At 36.7% G+C, this 21,887-nt stretch overlaps 1 protein-coding gene across 1 annotated transcript in view; it reads left to right on the top strand.

Moving 5' to 3' along the window:
- PURG (purine rich element binding protein G) overlaps positions 1–13,587 on the top strand; it is a 36,787-nt gene extending 23,200 nt beyond the window's left edge. Inside the window, 1 exon segment of the mRNA XM_004696493.2 lies at positions 12,701–13,587. Coding sequence (XP_004696550.2) covers positions 12,701–12,838 — 138 coding nt within the window. The 3' untranslated portion in view covers positions 12,839–13,587.
- Positions 13,588–21,887: the final 8,300 nt, after the last annotated feature.

Here is a 21,887-nt window from a genome sequence, read left to right on the forward strand (position 1 = left end):
AATGTTAGATGATAATTTTTTTTAATTTTTTAAGCAAATGCATTTTTATAACTACTTTAAGACATTCTTCCCAATGAATTCTAAGTATTTCCCTGTTTTCATCACATCTTTAGGCTCAGACCCATATTCAGTGTACTAGATTCTGGTCCAAGACTGATCAAGTCAATATTTTGATGATCATGCCTTCACAAATCTAACCCACTTGCCTAGATTCTAACCCTCTACATCAGTCTCTTTGCCTTGTGATTCTTGATTCTTTGACCCTCTGGTGTGGTCTCACTGTAGCGACTTCCATACAGTGGAACTTAAGCCTTACGATGAAAATGCATGTCCATGCCTGTCCTATTGCCACAGGTCTGGTCATGACACCTGCATTGCACAGCACCCAACCCACCGCCGCCAAGTCAGTGCTCACTCAGAGCCCTTAACAATTATTTCAGGAATTTAAGAGGTAAACCCACTTTGTTTGCATAGTAAGTTCAGTTGACTTAATTGTAAATCTTCTGGCTACACTCTGTGAAAAAAAGATGAATGACCACATCATAAATTTTTAAAATCATTTTATTGAGGGTTCATACAGTTCTTATCACAATCCATACATACACCCATTGTGTCAAGCACATTTGTACATTTGCAGCCATCATCATTTTCAAAACATTTTCTTACTACTGGAGCCCTTGGTATCAGCTCATATTTTTTCTCTCCATCCCTCCCTCACGAACCCTTGATTATTTATAATTTTTTTTTTTCATGTCTTACACCAACCGATGTCTCCCTTCGCCCACTTTTCTGTTGTCCATCCCTCAGGGAGGGGGTTACATGTAGATCATTGTGATTGGTTCCCCTTTTCTTCCCCCACCTTCCCCTTACCCTGCTGGTATCACTACTCTGATTATTGGTCCTGAGGGGTTTATCTGTCCTGGATTCCCTGTATTTCCTGCTTTTATTTGTGCCCATATACATGCTCTGGTCTAGCCAGATTTGTAAGGTAGAATTAGGGTCATGATAGTGGTGGGGAGAAAGCATTAAAGAGCTAGAGGAAAGTTGTATGTTTCATCAGTGCTATACTGCACCCTGACTGGCTCATCTCTTCCTTGTGACCCTTCTGTAAGGGAATGTGCAATTAATTGTCTACAGATAGACTTTGGCTCTCCACTCTGCACTCCCTTTCATTCACATTGATATGATTTTTTGTTCTGGGTCTTTGATGCCTGATACCTCATCCCATCAACACCTCATGATCACACAGGCTGGTGTGCTTCTTCCATGTGGACTTTGTTGCTTCGCAGCTAGATGGCTGTTTGTTTATCTTCAAGCCTTTAAGACCCCAGGTGCTATATTGTTTGATAGCCAGGCACCATCAGCTTTCTTCACCACATTTGCTATGTACCCATTTTGTCTTCAGTGATAGTGTCGGGAAGCTGAACATTAGAACAAAGTGTTCTTGCATTGAAGGAGCCTTTGATCAGAGGCACAATGTCTGTCTGCTACCTTGATACTTAACACATAAACATATGTATATTGATCTATTTCCTTATCGTTATATATAAATATATTTACATAACCACATCATAAATTAAAAACAGGCTGAAATTTTCAAAAATGTATTTGAATGAGATGTTCCAAGATTTTTATCTAACTAAAAAACCCACATCTTCTTTATATACATCATTATACAGTAATTATAGTTAAAAATGAGAACTTTAGAGTACTACAGTATCCACACACAGTTTAGTCATGTTCATTATGTTGTTATGTATTAAAACTGAAAATAAAAATAATACTACGTAGAGAATGTTTCAATGGGATTTAAAAGCATTGTGGTTAAAATTCTGTTGCCTAGGAAATCCTGTTAAATAAATCCCCTTGCGCCCTGGCATTAAATGTTAACCATAATATCGTAGTGTCACTGAGAAAATAGAAAGCAGAAGTTACACATTTGCCTTTTGCTATGAGAAGAATAAAACAACAGTAATATTCACACGTTCCTTCCTCCTCCTCAGCAACAGCAGTAAGTTCCACGTTGAGGGAATGGGTCCCCGTAGAGGGCTCAGGCACTCAGTGGCACGGGACAAAGTAAGGAGACTTTGGTGTCAATGAGTTCCGAGTTTGGGATAAAGTACCTAACTTTGCAGAGTTAAAAGCAGTCAGTCACAAATACTGATCACCGCCAACAGCTGGGAAGTCTTCTAGAGGATCTGCTATTTGCAAAATAGGTAAGATTCCTGCCCTCGCAGAACCTACAGTCAACCAAAATGCTCTTACAGAAAATTAGCTGTCTAACGTACATCAAGTTGTTAGCTTATGTCCGTCACATAATGACAACTTAATTAACATTTATTTAAATTGTTGTCGATTCTTCTCAACCCATAGGAAGGATGATTCCCAAGAACATATTTCAGAAATTATGCACAATTGGAAGGGTACCTCCTCTCACCACTGGGACTCCCGTCACCAGAGGAACTACACAAGTGTAGCACTGGTGAGGAAGCTGCGCTAGTTACAATCCTATGAAGCTGTTTTCATCAAATATGAAAGTGCCCAACTGGCAGAATTTGGGGGGCAAGGAACTAAAAGTACTAACCATAAAGCAAAAGGAAAAAAGCAGATTAGATTTCATCAAGTGTTAACTTTCTAGTCATCAAAAGACACCATTATGAAAATGAATACACTGTCCACAGAATGGGAAATAACAAAGCATTCTTTTAATTACCGAAAAAAAATCTGAACTGCTTTGTTTCTACTTTTGTATGGCTTTAAGATGATTAGGCAGTTTGCCTGACTTGGGGACCAATTGCCCTAGCACTAAAGGATATTCATAAAGCACATTCATCTGTTCCCTAGTCTTGGTGTAGGTTCCTGTAATGACTCAAGCTGAGAATTTCTAATCAATATCTACCATCAACTTGCTTTGTTTGCCTGAAGTCTTTGGTACAGTAGACAGGGAGGGAAATTTTATAGCAGGGAGGGAAAGCATTTTATGTGGTAGGCACTAATTTTATAGCAGGGAGGTGAGGCTGGATGACTGGTTCAAAATCAGTTCACAGCTTGAACTAGTCTTTATTAAGTGATACTTCTATCCAAGGCTTGCTTCTGTATTTCTTTGCTTCAAATCAATGGGAGACAGTATGTAGGGCTGATTGAGAATATTTGTTTACTTTAGGAGAAAGCATTTCCTCATTTATTTTGAAGTTGAAAATGTTATTACAAGATAAGGATTACACATGTTTGTGGGGTCATTTGGGTTCTGAGAAAAATAGCTTTTGAAGGGTAATACACACTCACATTTCTTGGTGATGGTGGTGGTTCTACAATTGAGTCAATTTACGAAATAAAGTAATTTTTACGTTAGCATTAACAGTAGTGGTAATAATGACAAGGTTTAAGAATGTCAGAGCCTTGCTTTTTTTTAAAACTCATCAAGTATTCATAAGGAATGTTTAAGATGAAGGAGGAAGACTATGTGAAGGAAGAGATGGTGGTTCTAGGGAAATGAGAGCAGTCAGTCATTTATTGAACAAACTGCGCTTCTCCCATAGTCCAGGCTAGGGGAATGAGTGGAAATTGCTTGTATTTTCCTTTCTTTCTTTCTATTTTTACTTTCTAATCACAAGTGAAGATGACAATGAGTAACAAAATTACATACTTTGGATGTCTTTGTTTGACATAGGAGGATGGGACATGAGCCTTTCATGGGTCTGAATTGGATTACGGAGAGAGATAAGCTGCAGAAGTAATTGCCTGGCTTGTGATCACAGTTTGAATGTTGCAGATGAGTACTTGGCATCACTGATAGATAAATCCCATTCGGGATATTGCTATTTTATTCTCATTTATTTTTGGACTAGTCAGATAATATGCTAAGGTTATTCCTATTAGAAACTGGAAATTCATTGGATATTTTGACCCTGAATGTAGCCTTTTAAAAACTGAAATAACACTTGTCGCCCTTTATGTTGAAGTGGTGAGGAAGAATATCATCATAAATTAGGCTCTCACGACTGGCATTCAGAAGGTTGGTTCATAAATAGGATATCCATTATGTACTCTTGTTGTGCACCAAATAATATAAGGTAAAATCTTTTTTCTTTCCACTTAAATTTTAAATCAGTGTCCTTTCTATACTAGTGATGTAACATGAGCGATCAGGCATCCTGGGGGAACTGAAGAAGTGTGCTGCCGTGATTACTTTTACATAACATCTAAAGGAAGTTTTATTGATTTTATGGCTCTACTAGTGAATATTTTCATAATAATAAATCTGATTTAGAACCCCTTGTCTCTTCTAGGACACTGTTTAAATGTGAGTTATTTATAGTCTTTCACAGAGCTAATACATTTAATATGGTCCATGTGGTTCTTATTTTTGACCCAATATGACCCAGTAACAAAAAAAACCTTATTTTGGGACATAAAATCCATGCGCTCTTCAGCATGGTAGTCATGGGTCCCATTCTCGATCCCATGGCTATCTATGGGACGGCTTAAGGGAGAAACTTTTAAATGAAAAAATGACAACCAACTTCTGGTTCAACAAAAATATTGTGTTTAGCAGGAATGCTTCATTTTTTTATTAAGGTATAATTACATACAATGAAATATTCAGATCGCACATGTACCAATGACTATCAAGCTACCCTACATTTCTGTTGTTTCAGAAATTTTCTTTGTACCACTTCCCAGTCGACACCTTTTTTCTCCCACATCCTGACTTCCAAGAGCAACCACTGATTTAACTTCTGTCACCACAAGTTATTTTTGATAATTCTAGAATTTCATATAAATGAAACATAATTTTTAAAATTTTTGCTGCTTTTTGCTCAGTTTAGTTTTGAAATCATCCAGATTGTTCGATCTGTCAATAGATTCTGGTAGCTACTTTTTATTGCCGATGGTACCTTTAAGAAAAAACAGGAAAGACATAAGTAAACCTTCACTCACTGTCTTTTTTGCCACCTGACTACAATGCTGGCAGCACACACCCTAGAGGAGGAGGACGGGCAGACCAAATAGCCTCTGCTGTTCATACAAACTGGCAGTACCCCTAAGGTGCAACACCCCTCAACTTAATTACTGTCGTGCTATGTGCACAAACACGGGCTCTTTGGGGAGACTGCAAATTATACTGAAAATGACAGAGGTACTAGGTGAGTACACTTCAGTCAATGCAGGGGCTATAGAACTATTGTTTCCTTCACTTTGTAGTTCTTTAATTTCAAAAAGTAAATATGAAAAATAATTGCAGGTGAGAAGATATTTGTAGTATCTCTAGTATTAAAACGCACTGAAAGTAACTATATTTGTTGTTTTTCAATATGAAAAAATCATGGTAGCTTTCTGCACTCCTAAAATTATATGACAGAGACCTAAGCTCAGTTTTCTTATTAGAAATTCACTTTGATTCATAATTTCTAGCAAACATTATATAGATCAAAATAGAGCACATATACTAAAAGCAATATCCAGACTGTACTTTTTCTTCTGAAATCCCTAATTGAAATGTTCCTAAATGTTGCTATTTTAAGGGAAGAGTTTTTGAGATATTGGTCAATAGTGATAAATTTATGAAAAGATTATACTATGAATATAGGAAACTCTAATAATTGACCTACCAGTAGATCAAAAGGGTGGATTTTTACTGCAAATTCTATTTTCATGGGCGGAAAGGCTACATTTTCACTAAGTAAAAGGAAGGACTGAGCTGGCCTTTCTCTGGTACCCCCGCCCTTACCACTTCCACCCTCCAGGGTCTGCAATAGAGAGCTGCAGGAACACTGAAACACCCAACAGCCAATGCAGCAGGCATTTGCTGAGGAAGATGGACAGTGTACAGGTCATTTTCCATTTCTACTCAACTATTTAGCAAAGAAAAGAATCACCACGTAGTACTTACACTGCAGGGCTCATCAATCAGTTCTATGGGGAAAGGTTCCCAAATGAAATAAACTTGCACACGGAAAAAATTAGAATAAAATTTCAGATTCCTGCTGTCCTTTAGGTCTCACATGCCCTTGCTTCCTCATTCCTTTCACCTTTCTGCCTGCCACTCAATGTGCATGCACTGTGCTCACTTGTTTCTCATGGGATTCCAAATTATTCTACCACGTTCACATTTCATTTTAGTAATTCCAGAAAACAAAACTCCCCTTTAACTTGACCCCCTTTAGAATTTGGCTCATAATTAAAAAGGCCGTCACATTTGGATGACTATAAGAATCACATTAGAATTAGCGTACTTCACCTGTTACTAGAGCTTGCAGTTCAGTCCCACTAAGCTTCAAGGTTATAGGTTCTAACCTATAAAGACTAATAACCAGTTTGGGTCAGTATGCATGAATTCACTAAACAGTTCATTATTTCAATTGTAATAATCCATTTTAATTAACTGCCATTCATGTTTCCTGTTGGAACAGAAGAATGAGGACATAACCCTTGTTCCTATCTGAGTATGAGTGATGAGATCAGTTTAGTGTTAGAAGGGTAAATTAAAGATGTCTTGGGTTGTGAACTAAAGAAATATGAACTTCTGTTGCCCGTAAGTACACACTGCTCAAAGAGTTTAGAAAGTCCTACTTGTTTAGAAGTAAAAGCTGAGTAAATAATTTTTCCTCTATCCAGTATTTATAGTTTTGTTGAATAAAATTAGGTTTTTGCTTCTAAGATTTAGGAATTAGTGTTTTGTTCCATTGCAGTCAAGATGTTATAATTAATAGTACTTTTATTAACATATCCAGCAATTTAAATGAGATATTTAAACAATGTTATAACCATTGGTTTTTCCCACTGATATAAAATAAAACATAACTTTAGTTTTTTAAAAGAAATGTTTTCAGCTTTCTTTCATTGAAATTGGAACTAAGGCCATGAGTTGTGCTTAAATAAATAAAAATTATTCTTTAAAGAGCAAGTTCATGTGAAGTATTGGTAATAGAAATAAACTCCTCACTATCTATTTTACTGACAATCTAAGGAATTATAACATCCAAATTATTTTGATGTCTTTTAAGTAAACCTATTCAGAATTTAGAAGGCTTTACATACAGTTATTGCAAAAGACAGAATAATGGTGATTTTTAAAATATATATTTAATACAATTGTTAAAGTATCAAAACACTGAAGTTTTCAGATTTACCTACCTTTTTTTCCCTTAAAATAAAATATACTTAGACTATTATGTGGGTTTCCAAGCTTACCAGAAGAGAAATCAGTTAGAACCTATAGAATTTTAGAACTGGAAAAGACTTTAGACATGATCTAGTCTAACTCCTTAGCATTTATCCAGTATAGTAAAATCACTATCTTCTCAAAGGTCTTAGCGTTCTTGCTTGAATTTCTAGAAAGGGGATAACCTGGTCTTAAGTGATTCCCTTTGCTGTATGCACTTAACTGTCTCCTCTTCCATTGTGCTGTTCTCAATAATCGTGCTGTTTATGGCACCTGTGAGGATGATGGCCTCCATTCATTATGCTTAAATTAGATTATGAAAAAATACCATGCAGAAGTACAACTTCAAGTTTAAATTATTGCTAGAAGGAAAGATGACTAATTCAAAGTTTTAGGAGTAGCTGCAGCAACTGACAGGAGCCTTGGTGGTGTAGTGGCTACAAGTTGGGCTGCTAACTGCAAGGTCAGCAGTTCGAAACCACCAACGCTTGTGGAGGAATGCCAGTTGCAGTCTTGGAAACTCCCAAGGACAGTTCTACCCTGTCCTATAAAATCGGCATCCACTTGATAACACTCAATTTGGTAACAGTTCACAGCCATATTGTTGTACGCCGAAAAACACCTGCAGTTTGACCCTACCAATGTGATTTACATGTGAAGACTATGAATATTTTAGTAGAGAGGAAGAGTGGACCAGCTGTGTGGAAGGGGTGGAAGAAAAGAGACCAGAACTTTAACGTAATCCCCCTCCCAGGCTCCTAATCCAGGAGGGCTGCCCCTTTCTCATTAATTAAATCAGCAGACATTTCTTTTACCTACAAAGTGAGCTAAACATTCGGGATATACAACAAACAAAAAGATCTTTGACCCCAGAGAGAATATGCAATAGATTAAGTGGGTGATGGGAGGTAATTGCCTCCCGAGCACTGAAGCAATGTAGGATCTTTACAAACCCTGCGTAACTTCACCACTGCACCCGCAGCTGATTGCCGCAATTCCCCTTTCTTCATGGAGGTGCCGGTGAGAAGGTTATTACAATGAGGTGTAAGTCATTTTTGAGGAAAAAAAAACTTTAAAAGTGTCATGAAAGAGCTGAGTAATAGGAAAGATTAAATTATTATAGCAGGCGCGGTTCTAGTACTTATGTCACTGCTACATGGCCAAGGATAATACAATTTGACCAGCTTTTACAGAGTTAAAAAACCATGCATTTGTAAGATTGTGGAGTCTCTGTCACTTGGAAGCATTACGTAAGTGTAAGTTGAAGTGTATGTACCATATCTGGAGTTTCCACACCTCACTTTACAACTTCTCTTAGTCTGCATGGCAGTGTTTATTTGAAATATCTCTCTAAAGAGACTTAAAAGTTTAAACTACCTATGATAATTATTTACCAACAAAAAATGTCTTCATACTAAAAAATTCTGAAAAGGTTAATTAAATAGAATGAGTATCTATCCTATGAATAAGTTGTGTAAGGCTTATTATCAGTGATTTTGATAGACTCTTTTTTTATTTTACTCGTGTATTAAAAATGTATTAATTATCTTAGAGGGTTAGGATGCCAATTCATTCTACAACCCCAAAGGATAAAGAATGTACATAATGTGTTGTTTCTTTCATAGACTTTTATATAGTCATTCTTATGCCCAAGATTGAGATTCTCAAACTGTAGGAAAAAGAAGGGATCCTGTTTTGGTTGTCTTTTCATGTCCCATGGCTATGAACTAATGCTGATTTTAACATTAGCACTTTTATTGTATTTGTACTAGTATTTCCCCCAAATTCATGGGACGTTACACCAGTTTTCAACTGGTGGTGCATTAGAACACCGATAATCTGTCCCTGAGAATCTCTCTCTCCTCGGAACAGCACCTTGTTTTTGTTTCTGTTTTTGGTGTCCGTTTATAATGAAGCCACTCTAGTTTATCTTCTTCATAGAGTGCAGAAACACGAGAACCATTCAAATTCGTATGCATGCCATTTATTTGAAGAATTTATACTAATGTAATTGTTATGTGATAGAGATTGTCATTTTTATTCTTACCCTGACTTACAAAATTCAATAATATGGAGAACTTCTATACAGTTGCTTATTATTTTATTTGTTTCATATATTAGTGTTTTTATCACTAATAACTTTTGTCCATACATTATCGGTATGCATTTCCATTTAGTGTTTCTGTTTGGAATAAAGAGGTAAAAGCATGAAAATTAATAACCCAGGCATCAAACATGTTAGCGATACTTAATAGAAGTAAACAGTACAGGTGAGGAAACTCAGTACTTACTACTGCTTTCAAAGCTTTGTTACAGCATTTATTGTCGCTTCAATAATTGGGGAGATTAAGCAAATATACTACATAGGATAACAACCAATTTTTTTAATGAAGCATATTACTTCTCTCCATTGTCTAGCAAAAGTCCTAAAATTTACATAAATAAACTCACACAATGCTTTCAGATTAGGGAAATGCTTTGGCTATACTTGGATTTGAATCATCATAATGATCAAGATTCATAACAGTTACTTAATTTTTTTTTATTTGAAGCTATGCTATCTTGAGAAAGTTATAACTCATCTGGTTATATTTGTGCTGTTTGTGAGTCTGTACTATGTTAATATGATAAAAGTAAAACTGTATATGTACTTAGATTTCAAAATGTAGCATGTTGTACATTGTAGAAAAATACTTGGTAACTTGTGGCACTTTAGTAAAGAAATGTGCAATTATAAAGGTTTATATCATTTTAATTTTATTTTAATTTCCAGGAATTACTCTTATAAGGCTTTAGATTAAAAACCAAACACAATTTTTTAAGGTGAGCACTTTTTCCTATTGATATTTATTTTTTTGTCTCCTACTTCTGTGGCATATTTGTATTAGACCATCTTTGCCACGAGTTTTAGCTTTTCTCCTCAACCCTAACCTCAAAAACTAATTTAAGGAATTCTTTAAGTTAATCCAGTGGTAGTCAGAAATGCATTTTAGGTATCATGACCAGTGTGACATTAGTAAATTTCTGCTAACATACCTCAATCACTGAAAACATAATAGTCAAACATTTCATTTTTAGTTATAATCGAGTAGTTGATGCCCATGGAGTCATGATTCATCCTAAAATCTGGAGCTGCCAAGACAAAAGAGAATGGCAAGCTCTACACGATACAGAACTCCATGTGGTTATGATGATTGTGGATTAACTTACCAATATTATTCTATGATACACCCATGGGTAGTAGAATCAAAGTGAAAACTACTGCAAATGCTTTAACATAAGATGTGGACATCAGTATAGACTATGCATACGCTGTTGCAATAAAAGATATTCATTGTGCCTGTATCTAAAGATTTACTTTAGGTTTTCTCTGGCCTATCTGATTAAAAGCTACACGATCATTTAAATGTGAAGACAACAGAATACATGAGTGAATTAAATGGTAACTTGTTCCCAAGGGACTAAATATTCTGTTGAACTTTTTGAAAGGCACTGGGTACTGTAAGTAATGGTACAATGTAGATTCTTCACAAGCAACAAGTAAGTCTTATGTACAAATAATGGCATTTAGAAATTATATACATCTTTCCCTTTACCCACAAAATGCATTTAGAATCACCCTAAACTGCTAATTATTAAAAATCGATATGAAGTGTTTTAATGATGTGAAATAAGACCTACAAAAGAAAGCTACTAAGAACAGAGCCCCATAAATTGTAAAACTTCTGATGATGTTGAGTTTGTTACAAAGCCTTAAAGTATTTTAGTGAAAAATGAATTATCTAGCAAAGAAGGCACTTTATTACCCTGAACTTTGTGCGTATAGAATTTGTCTCAAATCCCCTAAAAAATCTATTGTTTTAATCATTTTTTCCTGCTTATCTTTTTTTCTGAAGCCTCTGACAGGGTCATTTAATAGTTCAAGCTAAGGTAATAATTCACACAACTTTAACAACAGAAAAGTGTGTGCGTAACGTAACCAGTGGTCAATACAGAAATAAACCTAGGGTAACAGAAGCATATGTGGTGATCATAAACTATGAGTCTAAATATTATAAAACCATTTCAGGCTTTAAAACGTTATCAAATTTGAAGGCTTTTTCAATGTTAACATTTTTAGACCTATTTTTAAATCTAATTTTTAATTGGCTGGCACTGCATAGTCTTGAAATGTTGACCAAACATAAGAGCCATCAAAATTATTAAGCTACTTACTCATATTTACTCAATTTTTATTTAAGTCCGGGCTCTTGTTTTTGCTTTTTAGTGTGGCTCTATTGCATTAAGTAGTCCGTTTTCTTCCGTGTTCAAATCAGCCATGCCAAATGGATTGTCAGATTTAAGTCAGCACTGTGGATGTGCTGATATGTACAGCTGTTTTGTATGAAGAAAATTAGTAATTGATATATACGGTGAATATGATTTAACAGAAAAAGCATAGAATCACTTTTTGCGTGTGTACAAATTTTAGGTTCAGCACTTTCAAGTTACCATTTATCTCTCTTTTTAACATGTAAAAAGGATATGCTAACTTTATCTAACAATGTTTTTCAGCAGAAAAACATTTTATAGTGGAAAAAACTTTATTTTCTTTTTTGTTTGGGAGCAGTTGGGTTTTTTGGTTGTTGTTTTTTTAATTCTATTATGTAACTTACTACCTTTAACCTTTTTCTTTCACAAGTCCTATATGCTTTACTGAGTGTAAATGTAACTTCATAGACAATAATCATTATAGGGAATAGAAAAGATTTGAGTTTATCAGAAGTCTACCCATATCAAAGGGAGACTCCAGACATGTCAAGTCTTTGGTTTGTTTTATTTTCAAAATAAGATATATTAGCCCAAAGGTGTGTTAATGTCAAGGCATGAACAATCTTAAATGTAGATCTATTGAGTATTTTGTGATGCTGAGTAAACATATTTCTCAAATCTCTGTGATGCTAAATATTTTCCTTAGAAAGTTTTGTTCAGTGTTAGATTGTCGTTCTGAAAGATGTTGGTCCTAGTGGGATTTTTAAAAACTGGGGAAATAAGCGCATGTATTACAAGTATAGAAATGGTGATCTAATTGTAAGCTAACCATATAGTACCGACTCTATTTTCAAAAAGGTTTTGCTGTTAAATATATATAACATTAAATTGCTGCTGTACTGTAATTGAGTACTTTTTCCTAAAGGACCCTGTTATCACTATTCCAGAACTAGAAGTTGGGCAGATATATGATTAATTCATGTGTCTGCATAGATGCTTCAAGGTATATTCTTCTCTTGGTGAGTAAAAATATATTTTCCTTGGCATCAATGCATTGAGATATGAATATACCTGTATCTATCTATTCTTATTGTACATTTCTTATACAGTATCTTCTAATGTGCCCAAATTGGATTAGGCTCACCTTGAAATTAAGGGTTCGTTACATGCTTTCTAACAGAAAGGTTTTCACTGATGTTCGACATGGGTTTATACTGTGAAACATAGTAAAACTCCCTTTTAAATTTCCTCCTTGCTAAATTTAAATTCATATTTTTTCTTTAGCTCACAATTTACCCTAAATCCAGAGAGAATATCAACCCTTTTCACTGTTGTCAAACCAAGCGTAAGGAACAGCCCCATGACACTACAAACACAGTTGAGGAATAAGGACTAAGTCTCTTATGTTACACTCCAGCATAAAGGCATTCGGTGAAAGAAATGAACTGAAGTTCATCATGAATGCAAGGCTTCTGTACTTGACATTCCTCCATGGAAGGGAAGACAAGTATCAACGCCATTGGCATCCTTTCAAACTGACCTTACGTGGAATACCTTCCACCACACTGGAGTACTGCTTGACTTGATCAGGTTTTTTGTTCTCTATGAGTTAACCAAAACTTTCCATTTTCAAACTGCCATTTGTCAGCATTGAGGCAGAGAAACAAAAACACTCGAAAATACTTTCTTAAGAGATCATGTAACTCTATACCTCTGAATTTAAAAATTGAAGGGAGGTGGTTAATTTCAACCCTCTTACAAGACACATTTTTTAAATCTGTAACTGCTTTAGTGTTAACAGGGTACGAGGTGTTCTTTCGTCCTGTATTGTATTTAAAAGCTTCTCATTGATTGGTGATTGTATTGTACTGTATCAAAAATAAATCATAAATTGCCTTGTATTGTTTATAATAGACCATATCATGTATTATTTCAGTTTTCATGTTCCAAGTTTTTCAATGATGCATGTTAACAGTTAGGTCCTAAAATTCTGTGGTGCTAATTCTTCCATACCCAATGGTGCTTTTGTGGATGCTAACTGCATACATGCTGAACAAAGCTTGAAGTTTAAACCTTTCCTCCCATTCTCTGTTTATATGAAGTAAAATAAAATAACTTGAATTTGTCTCAAAGTATCACGGACAATCTAATAAACTGGTTTATATGTGTGATTAGTGTGGATTCTTGATTATTCTTTTCAGGAAGATGCTCAGTTCCCATGGATCCTCGATCTTACCATGTACTCATTTAAGTTATTCCACTTATACCCCCCATTTTTTTAAATCATTTTATTGGGGGCTCATACGACTCTTATCACAATCCATACATACATCAATTGTATAAAGCACATTTGTACATTTGTTACCCTCATCATTCTCAAAACATTTGCCCTCCATGTAAGCCCCCTGCATCAGCTCCTCATTTTCCCCTCCCTCCCTGCTCTCACCTCCCTCATGAACTCTTGATAATTTATAAATTATTATTTTGTCATATCTTACACTGTTCGACGTCTCCCTTCACCCACTTTTCTGTTGTCCATCCCCCAGGGAGGAGGTTATATGTAGATCCTTGTAATCAGTTCCCCCTTCCCACCACCATCCTGGTATTGCCACTCTCACCACTGGTCCTGAAGGGATCATCCATCCTGGATTCCCTGTGTTTCCAGTTGTGCCCCCAAATTTGTGGTCTGTCAAAAATGTAAATCCAGTTGGCCTGGTGTCTAAAATCAGGTTTGCTTAGGTAGGGTCTATAGACCAATCAGATCTGTCAACAAGTAAGTTGAAAAGCCCCAAGATTTGCCAGTTAGAGTACTTTTGTGCTATCTTAATACTTTACTAACAAACTTTTTTTTCTTATTTATAAGTTTTTTTTTTAATCATTTTATTAGGGGCTCATGCAGCTCTTATCACAATCCATACATACATCAATTGTGTAAAGCACATTTGTACATTCATTGCCCTCATCATTCTCAAAACATTTGCTCTCCACCTAAGCCCCTGGCGTCAGCTCCTCATTTTTTCCCCTCCCTCTCCGCTCCCCCCTCCCTCATGAACCCTTGATAATTATAAATTATTATTTTGACATATCTTACACTGTCCGACATCTCCCTTCACCCACTTTTCTGTTGTCCGTCCCCCAGAGACTAACAAACTTTTAAATCAAATGGTTGAGCCATAAGGCAAATTTCATGGAAATAAAACTTCAGTACTTTTTAAAGATTGTTTTAACAATTTTACAGACATATAATTCAAGCATTTTAAAAAGAGCTGTGCAATCATCACCACCATGAATTTGACAGCATTTTCTTCATTCTTGTACTCATGATTAGCTCCCATTTCTCGTCAGCCTGTCATAACCCTAAGAAACTATTACTCTAGCTCCTGTCTCTATAGATTTACCTATACTGGATTTTAAATAAAGTATAACATTTTTTTAAAAGTAAAACATTTTTTTAACATGAACTCAGCAATAATAATGAAATCAGAAAAACCTAAGCAGTTGAACTACAGCAAATTTCAAATGAGTCAAAAGGGAGAACACATTTATAAGGTGCTAAATACTAACCCAACCATCTGCGTTATTCACTTTCCAGTACACTCTGTCTGATAGCAAGGCTCTCCTTATCTCTGCTCAGCGGTCAGAGGAGCCTCCAGAACCTTCAACACTTTCATTACAACTTTCTCGAAAAGGCCACTCTTTTTTTTTTTTTTTAGAAAAACAAATCAGAAACCCAAACGGCACAATTAAAAAAAAACACCTCATGTAACAGCCTTATTGGATTTTCAGCTTAAACATCCACACTAAGAATCCCATTGGGAGAGTGTAGCTGCTAGTATCTTCATGGGGGCAGAGGCTTGTTTCCTTCGAAACAGAGAAATTCAGGACTGAGTCAGGATACATACTGGTATTCCAACCTTGACATTTTGTCCTACCTTTGAGTGACTTTAAATTTTAAAAAATTCCAAATTTTTATTAAAGCTCCTGGAGTAGCAATCAGTGATCTGAAATAGATTGTCCTACCAATCCATCCAATTTCTGATGGAGTTTGTTTCTGAAGAGCCAATCTATTTCATTTCAGATTTGTCTTCATGCATTCTTTTTAAAATGGTAAAATAGGGGCAATCTTAATTTACACCCCAACTAATGTTATTTTTCTTCCCTCCCATTTTATCCTTGGAGAATGACCAGTCTCCTAGAAAATAACTAAAAAGTAATACAAGTCACACAAAAACAAATGTCGTAGTCCGTAACGCTTGATATGCCATCAAATGCGGCGAGTGCAACACTGCTCATTACCCCAAAGGAGCCTGTTTCATTCCTTGAATAGGAGACAAAACTTATTCTTGCAAAGGTAACGTTTTTTTATCATCAAAGGATTGATGAAAAGACTCCAAAGGTTGGCCCTCGGTTGTGTGTATTTAGAAACTGCTTTGTTCATTCACTGTGAGTGAATTCACAAGAGATTCACTTTGTGCAAAGTCAGAAAGAAAAAACTTTGAGCATCATATGCCCCATGGAGAAACCAATTAAGTTACAACCAAAAACACTGATACTCCCAGGAACTAGGATTAGGAGACTGCATTAAAAATGGATTTTGATGTTTGGCTGTTAACAATCTATCAAAATTATAACTTTATGATAAAGGTGAATTCTTTTTGTGGCTTTAATGATGATTTTCTAAAGCACAAAAATAAAAGTTAGGCAGATGAAGCCAAAACCAAGCCCCGTATCATCAGGTCAGTTCTGACACAGCAGCTCGCTGGTTCCCACGGCTGTAAATCTTTGCCTTTCCCCCGAGGAGCAGCTGGTGGGTTCAAACTGCTGACCTTGTGGTTAACCACCCAATACATAACCAGGGCTCCTCTGTTAGGCAGATTAGAACACCTAAATCAAGGGGTTGGCTCATTCTCTTCCCAGAAAGAAACCCTACTTTCGGAACATAATGTCAACATGTTACTTGGTAAATATAAAACCAGAAAACGGGGATGAGTAATATCAACAAACAGCATTCTGGTTGATGGAGATTCCGTGACGCAGACAAACACACCAAAGAAACGGGGTGATCACATCAGCTCCTCAGAATGCATCAACTCAAGAAATGCAGACTGCTGAAAAATCCTTATGTTTTGATCATTTTTCTTAAATTTCATTGATTCTCCTCTGTCTTTCAGTGCAAAAACATTGTTTACATAATATAATTAAATCAGATATTATACTTAGTGCCATTTTAAGCTCTTTATAATCATCAATCAGTAAGCATTATCATTAATTATGTACTATTATATACCATATAATCATTATATATATATCATTAATGAAAATCATCTTTGTTAGTCATTTGTTTTTACTAATCACTATCATTAAGAAGATTATTCACCATTAATGAAAATTTTACATCTAATAACTTTGGCGATGAGCCTTCTTGAGATTTTCCTAGCACACCAATTCAGCAATAGCAACTAATGAAAGGTAAAGAGCCCTCTCCCCTGCCCTCATGGCAGACCTTGCCAATAGACCATGGTATTTGTTGTTGTTGTTAGATGGCATCAAGTTGGCTCTGACCCATAACAGCCATACGTGCAACAGAACAAGACAACTCCTGTGACAGCCTCACAACTGTTCCTATGCCAGAGCCCATTGTTGCAGCCACTGTGTCAATCCGTCTCCTTTAGGCCCTTCCTCTGTTGCTGCCCCTCCACTTTACCACACATGATGCCCTTCTGCAGGGACTGGTCTCTCCTGACAACATGTCCAAAGTGTGGAGAGGAAGCATTACCACCCATGCCTCTAAGGAGCACTCTGGCCTTACTTCTTCCAATAGATCAGTTGGTCCTTTTGGCAGCCCATGATACTTTAAATATTCTTCTCCAACCCCATGATTCAAATGCATCTATTCTTCTGCAATCTTTCTTATTCCATGTCCAACACTCCTGGACGCCACTACCAAGTGACTAAGCTTAGCATACAAGAGTGACATCTTTTCTGTTCTGCCTTAGACACTCACCAGCATATACAGAAGCTATGTGTGGTAGTCTGAGTTCTCGAAGAACCAAATGCCAAGATGGGATTAGATGTGCAGGAGAATTACTAGAAGAAATGTCAGTTGATCTACGTAGGAGGCCTCCAAGTAGAAATTCTAAAAGGGCCTGGGAAACGCCCGGGGCTGTGAAGGATATGCTTGCCAACAGTTCAGACTGCTCAGGAATGAAGCTTTGACTCACATCACCAGGTAAGCCTTTGAGAACTGCCAAGGCGAGGGGTAATTTACAGTGGGTAGTGGAAGAGGGGCAGTAAGAATTCCAATGGTGGCCCTTAGAGCAAATAAATACTGCAATGAGGACTATAGTTTACCCCCCTGGTATCCCTGTTTCAAGTTTCCACACAAGAAGAAAGGCCTGTGGGAATCTTGGAGAAGCCACTTCTCTCACTTCATGAAGAAGTAAATCGGTGTGTGTATCCAAATGTGGGGACTGACGGCGCTCCTCTCAAATCTACTGCAGGTGCCTCCTACCTCCTAGCCAGGCTGCTGAACTCCGAAATCCATTACCACGTTCGCACTGTAGCTCTCCTTTTCTGTTTTCTCTCTCCCATCCTTCTCCCCTCTTCTCTTTCACAGGGGACAGACCTACATCATAGTCCAGCATCTCTACCAGCTCCTTCTCTGATCTCTTCATAATGGACATGGCATTGTTCTCAGGTTTTTACTATTTCAATTAATGCTGTAGTAAACATATGTTGCACATCTCTTAACCAGCAAAGCTGCCTACGGCAAAGCAATCTAAAATAGGAAGCGCTTGGCATGAATACAGGGCCTGAAACAGACCCCATGTTGCCCTTGCTTTCGCCGTAAGGACATGGACCTCGACTTACGTTGTTGAAGAAACGTGAAGGGAATGGCCAGTGGGTGGGCCTAAGGATGTGAAACGTTGCCTATTCCTCAGAAAAGCATGTCCTCAGAACGCTTTTGTTAGACTGTTCCCAGAGCCTTGTGTAAAAAAATAAATAAACAAATAGCTGATGTTGAAGGAATGGGTATGTGGTCCTACTTTATGCCTGACTGGTTGGATTTTTTTTAAATGTCTACCAATTGAAAAAACGTGTTTGACTGTTTGTGAAATCTTTATATCTAGGCCCATCCTTAGTCTGGAAGGTTTTTCGGACTCACTCAGCACGTCCTAACTCAAGTTGTTCTGTTCCTTAGAAAAGTCTTCCATTTTAATTTTAACAACGACTCTAGTTTTTGCTCCTACCTTCTATTTTTAGAGGATGCCTGTCTTATTTTACCATGAACACATGTTCATATTTCAAGTATCCAGCTTCAACTTTGATTATGTGTACAACCATGAAATATTTACTACAACCAAGATAGTAAATATATTCAACAACTAAAAGTTTCATTCCCTCTCCCTGTCCCCATGCTTACCCTTTTCCTCAGGCAACCGCTGAACTAATTTCCATCAGTATTGATTAGTTTAAATTTTATATAAACTGAGTCATACAGGATGTACTTTTAAAAATTCTTCTTTTACTCAGCACGATTATTTTTTAATTTATGCCTATTTTTGTGTGTACCAATAGTTTATTTCTTCGTATTGCTGAATAGTACTCCACTGTCTAGGCATGCCACATTTTGTTTATTTCTAAATATCTACTGGTGAGCATTTAGGTGGCTCCCAGTTTGGGATTCAAAATAAAACTACTATGAAAAATCATGTTCAGGTCTTTTTATGCACATTTACTTTCTCTTGGCAAAATAGACATTGGAATGATTGTATTTTATGATAGTAAGTGTATGCTTAAGTTTTTAGAAATTACTAAACTATTTTCCAAAGTTGTTGTGTTTTAAATCCTCACTATTTTAAATTCTCTCCAACAGTTCCTCTACATCTTTGCCAACATTTGATATGTCAACATCCTCTTCAAATTAACATGTAGGATACCTCTTTGTGGTTTGTTATGCATTTCTCTAATGACTGGCTGTGTTGGGCATCTTTTCATCAGCTCATTTTAACATCTGTGTATCTTCTATTATGAAGTGTCAAATATTTATCCACTCAAGGTCAGCACTTGGAAACTACCAGTTGATCCACTGGAGAACCACAAGGCTTTCCAACTCCCATAGAGAGTTCCAGTCTCAGAAGCGCAGTTCTACCCATCCCATAGCATGGCGATGACCCTGCACCAGCTCTATGGCAGTGAGCGAGAGTTTTTGTTTGAATTTTAAGAGATTTTTATACAAGTTCTTATCAGATACATAATTTTCAAGTATTTCTCCTATTATAAAACTTGTCTTTTGATGCTCCTTTTCACCTTCCAGAAAATACAAGTATTTAATTGTTTTTTTTAAGTATTTAATCTTAATGAAGTATGGTTTATGATTTTTTTCCCTTTGTAAGTTGTGCTTTTGGGTCCACACCCAGTAGTTCTAACCTAATCCAAGATTATGACATTTCTTTAGATGTCTTAAAATGTTATATATTACCTATAAGCCAATGATCTATTTGAATTGGTTTTTGTACAGAATATGTTCAACATTCATTTCAATACATACAGATAACCACCCTTTATTGAAAAAAATTTTTTTTTCTTTTTCCACAGACTTATTCTTGCCTAAAGGGTTCCTGGGTGGCACACACTGTTTTCATTTGACTACTAACCTACAGGTTGATGGTTCAAACACACCCGTCAGCACCATGGAGGCAAGGCCCGACAATCTGCTTTCATAAAGATTATAGCCAAGAAAATGCAATGGGCAATTCTACTCTGTAGCACATGGGGTGGTCATGAGTTGGAATCAATTCGATGACAATTGGTTGATATCTGGGTCCTCTAAGCAACCCGATGGCAGTGAGTTTGGTTTTGGTGTTTATGATACTTTTGTTTAAAAATCAACTGTTCATATTGTGGGTCTATTTGTGATGTCTCTATACAGTTTGATTGATGTATTTGTCTGTTTCAGGGCCAATACCACTCTTGATTACGGTAATAAGACTGAAAAGCAGGAAGTGTAAGTCTCCCAACTCTTACTCTTTATAAAAAGTATTTTGGCTTTTTTAGTTCCTTTGCAATTCCAAATGAATTTAAGAATCAGGTTCTCAATTTCATAGTATGTTCCACTAGGATCTTGGTAATTGCATTCAACATGCACATCAGTTTGGGGAGAAATGACATCTTAACAATATTTGCTCTTCTAATCAATGAGCATGATAGGAGGAGGCTACAAAAAGTTTCTGGGAAAATTCCATTATCTTTCAATACCATTTTCCTTGAACTTTTTGAAGTTCTGTCTTACATTCTCATCTATTTAGATCTTCCATAATTTATTTCATTAATGGCAGTTTTTAAAAAAATCATTTTATTGGGGGTTCATACTGCTCTTATCACAATCCATACATACATCCATTGTGTCAAGCACATATGGGACAATTGTTGCCATCATTTTCAAAACATTTTCTTTCTACTTGAGCCCTTAGTATCAGCTCTTCATTTTTCCCCTCCCTCCTCTTAGCTCCCTACTTCATGAACCCTTAATAATTTATAAATTATTATTGTTATTTCATGTCTTACAATGACCAATGTCTCCCCTTACCCACTTTTTTGTTGTCCATCCACCTGGGAGGGGGTTATATGTAGATCCTTGTGATCAGTTCCCACTTCCTCCCCCTACCTTCCCCTTCCCTCCTGTTACCACTTCTCTCATGATTGATCCTGAGGGATTTAGCTGTCCTGGATTCCCAGTGTTTCCAGCTCTTATCTCCACCAGTGAACATACTTTGTTCTAGCCAGATTTGTTGGGTAGAATTGGGGTCAGGATAGTTGGGGGCAGAAAGCATTAAAGAACTAGAGGAAAGTTGTATGTTTTATCAGTGCTATACTGCACCCTGACTGGCTGGTCTCTTCCTTGTGAGGGGCTGTCCAATTGTCTACAGACGGGTTTTGGTTCTCCACTCTGCACACCCCCTCATTCACATTGATAATGATTTTTGTTCTGGGTCTTTAATGCCTGATACCTGATAATGGTGATTTTTCAAAAATCATTTTATTAGGGGCTCATACAACTCTTATCACAATCCATACATATATCAATGGTGTAAAGCACATTTGTATATTCATTGCCCTTGTCATTCTCAAAACATTTGCTCTCCACTTAAGCCCTTGGCATCAGCTCCTCATTTTTACAACCTCCCTCCCCGCTCCCCCCTCCCTCATGGACCTTGATAATTTATAAATTATTATTTTGTCATATCTTGCCCTGTCTGACGTCTCCCTTCACCCTCTTTTCTGTTGTCCGTCCCCCAGGGAGGAGGTCACATATAGATCTTTGTAGTCGGCTCCCTCTTTCCAACCCACTCTCCATCTACCCTCCCAGTATCGCCACTCACACCACTGGTCCTGAAGGGTTCATCCGCCCTGAATTCCCTGTGTTTCCAGTTCCTATCTGTACCAGTGTACATCCTCTGGTCTAGCCAGA

Source organism: Echinops telfairi, unplaced genomic scaffold (assembly GCF_000313985.2).
Source record: "Echinops telfairi isolate 266 unplaced genomic scaffold, ASM31398v2 ScPeMD7_9;HRSCAF=40, whole genome shotgun sequence".
NCBI lineage: Eukaryota > Metazoa > Chordata > Mammalia > Afrosoricida > Tenrecidae > Echinops > Echinops telfairi.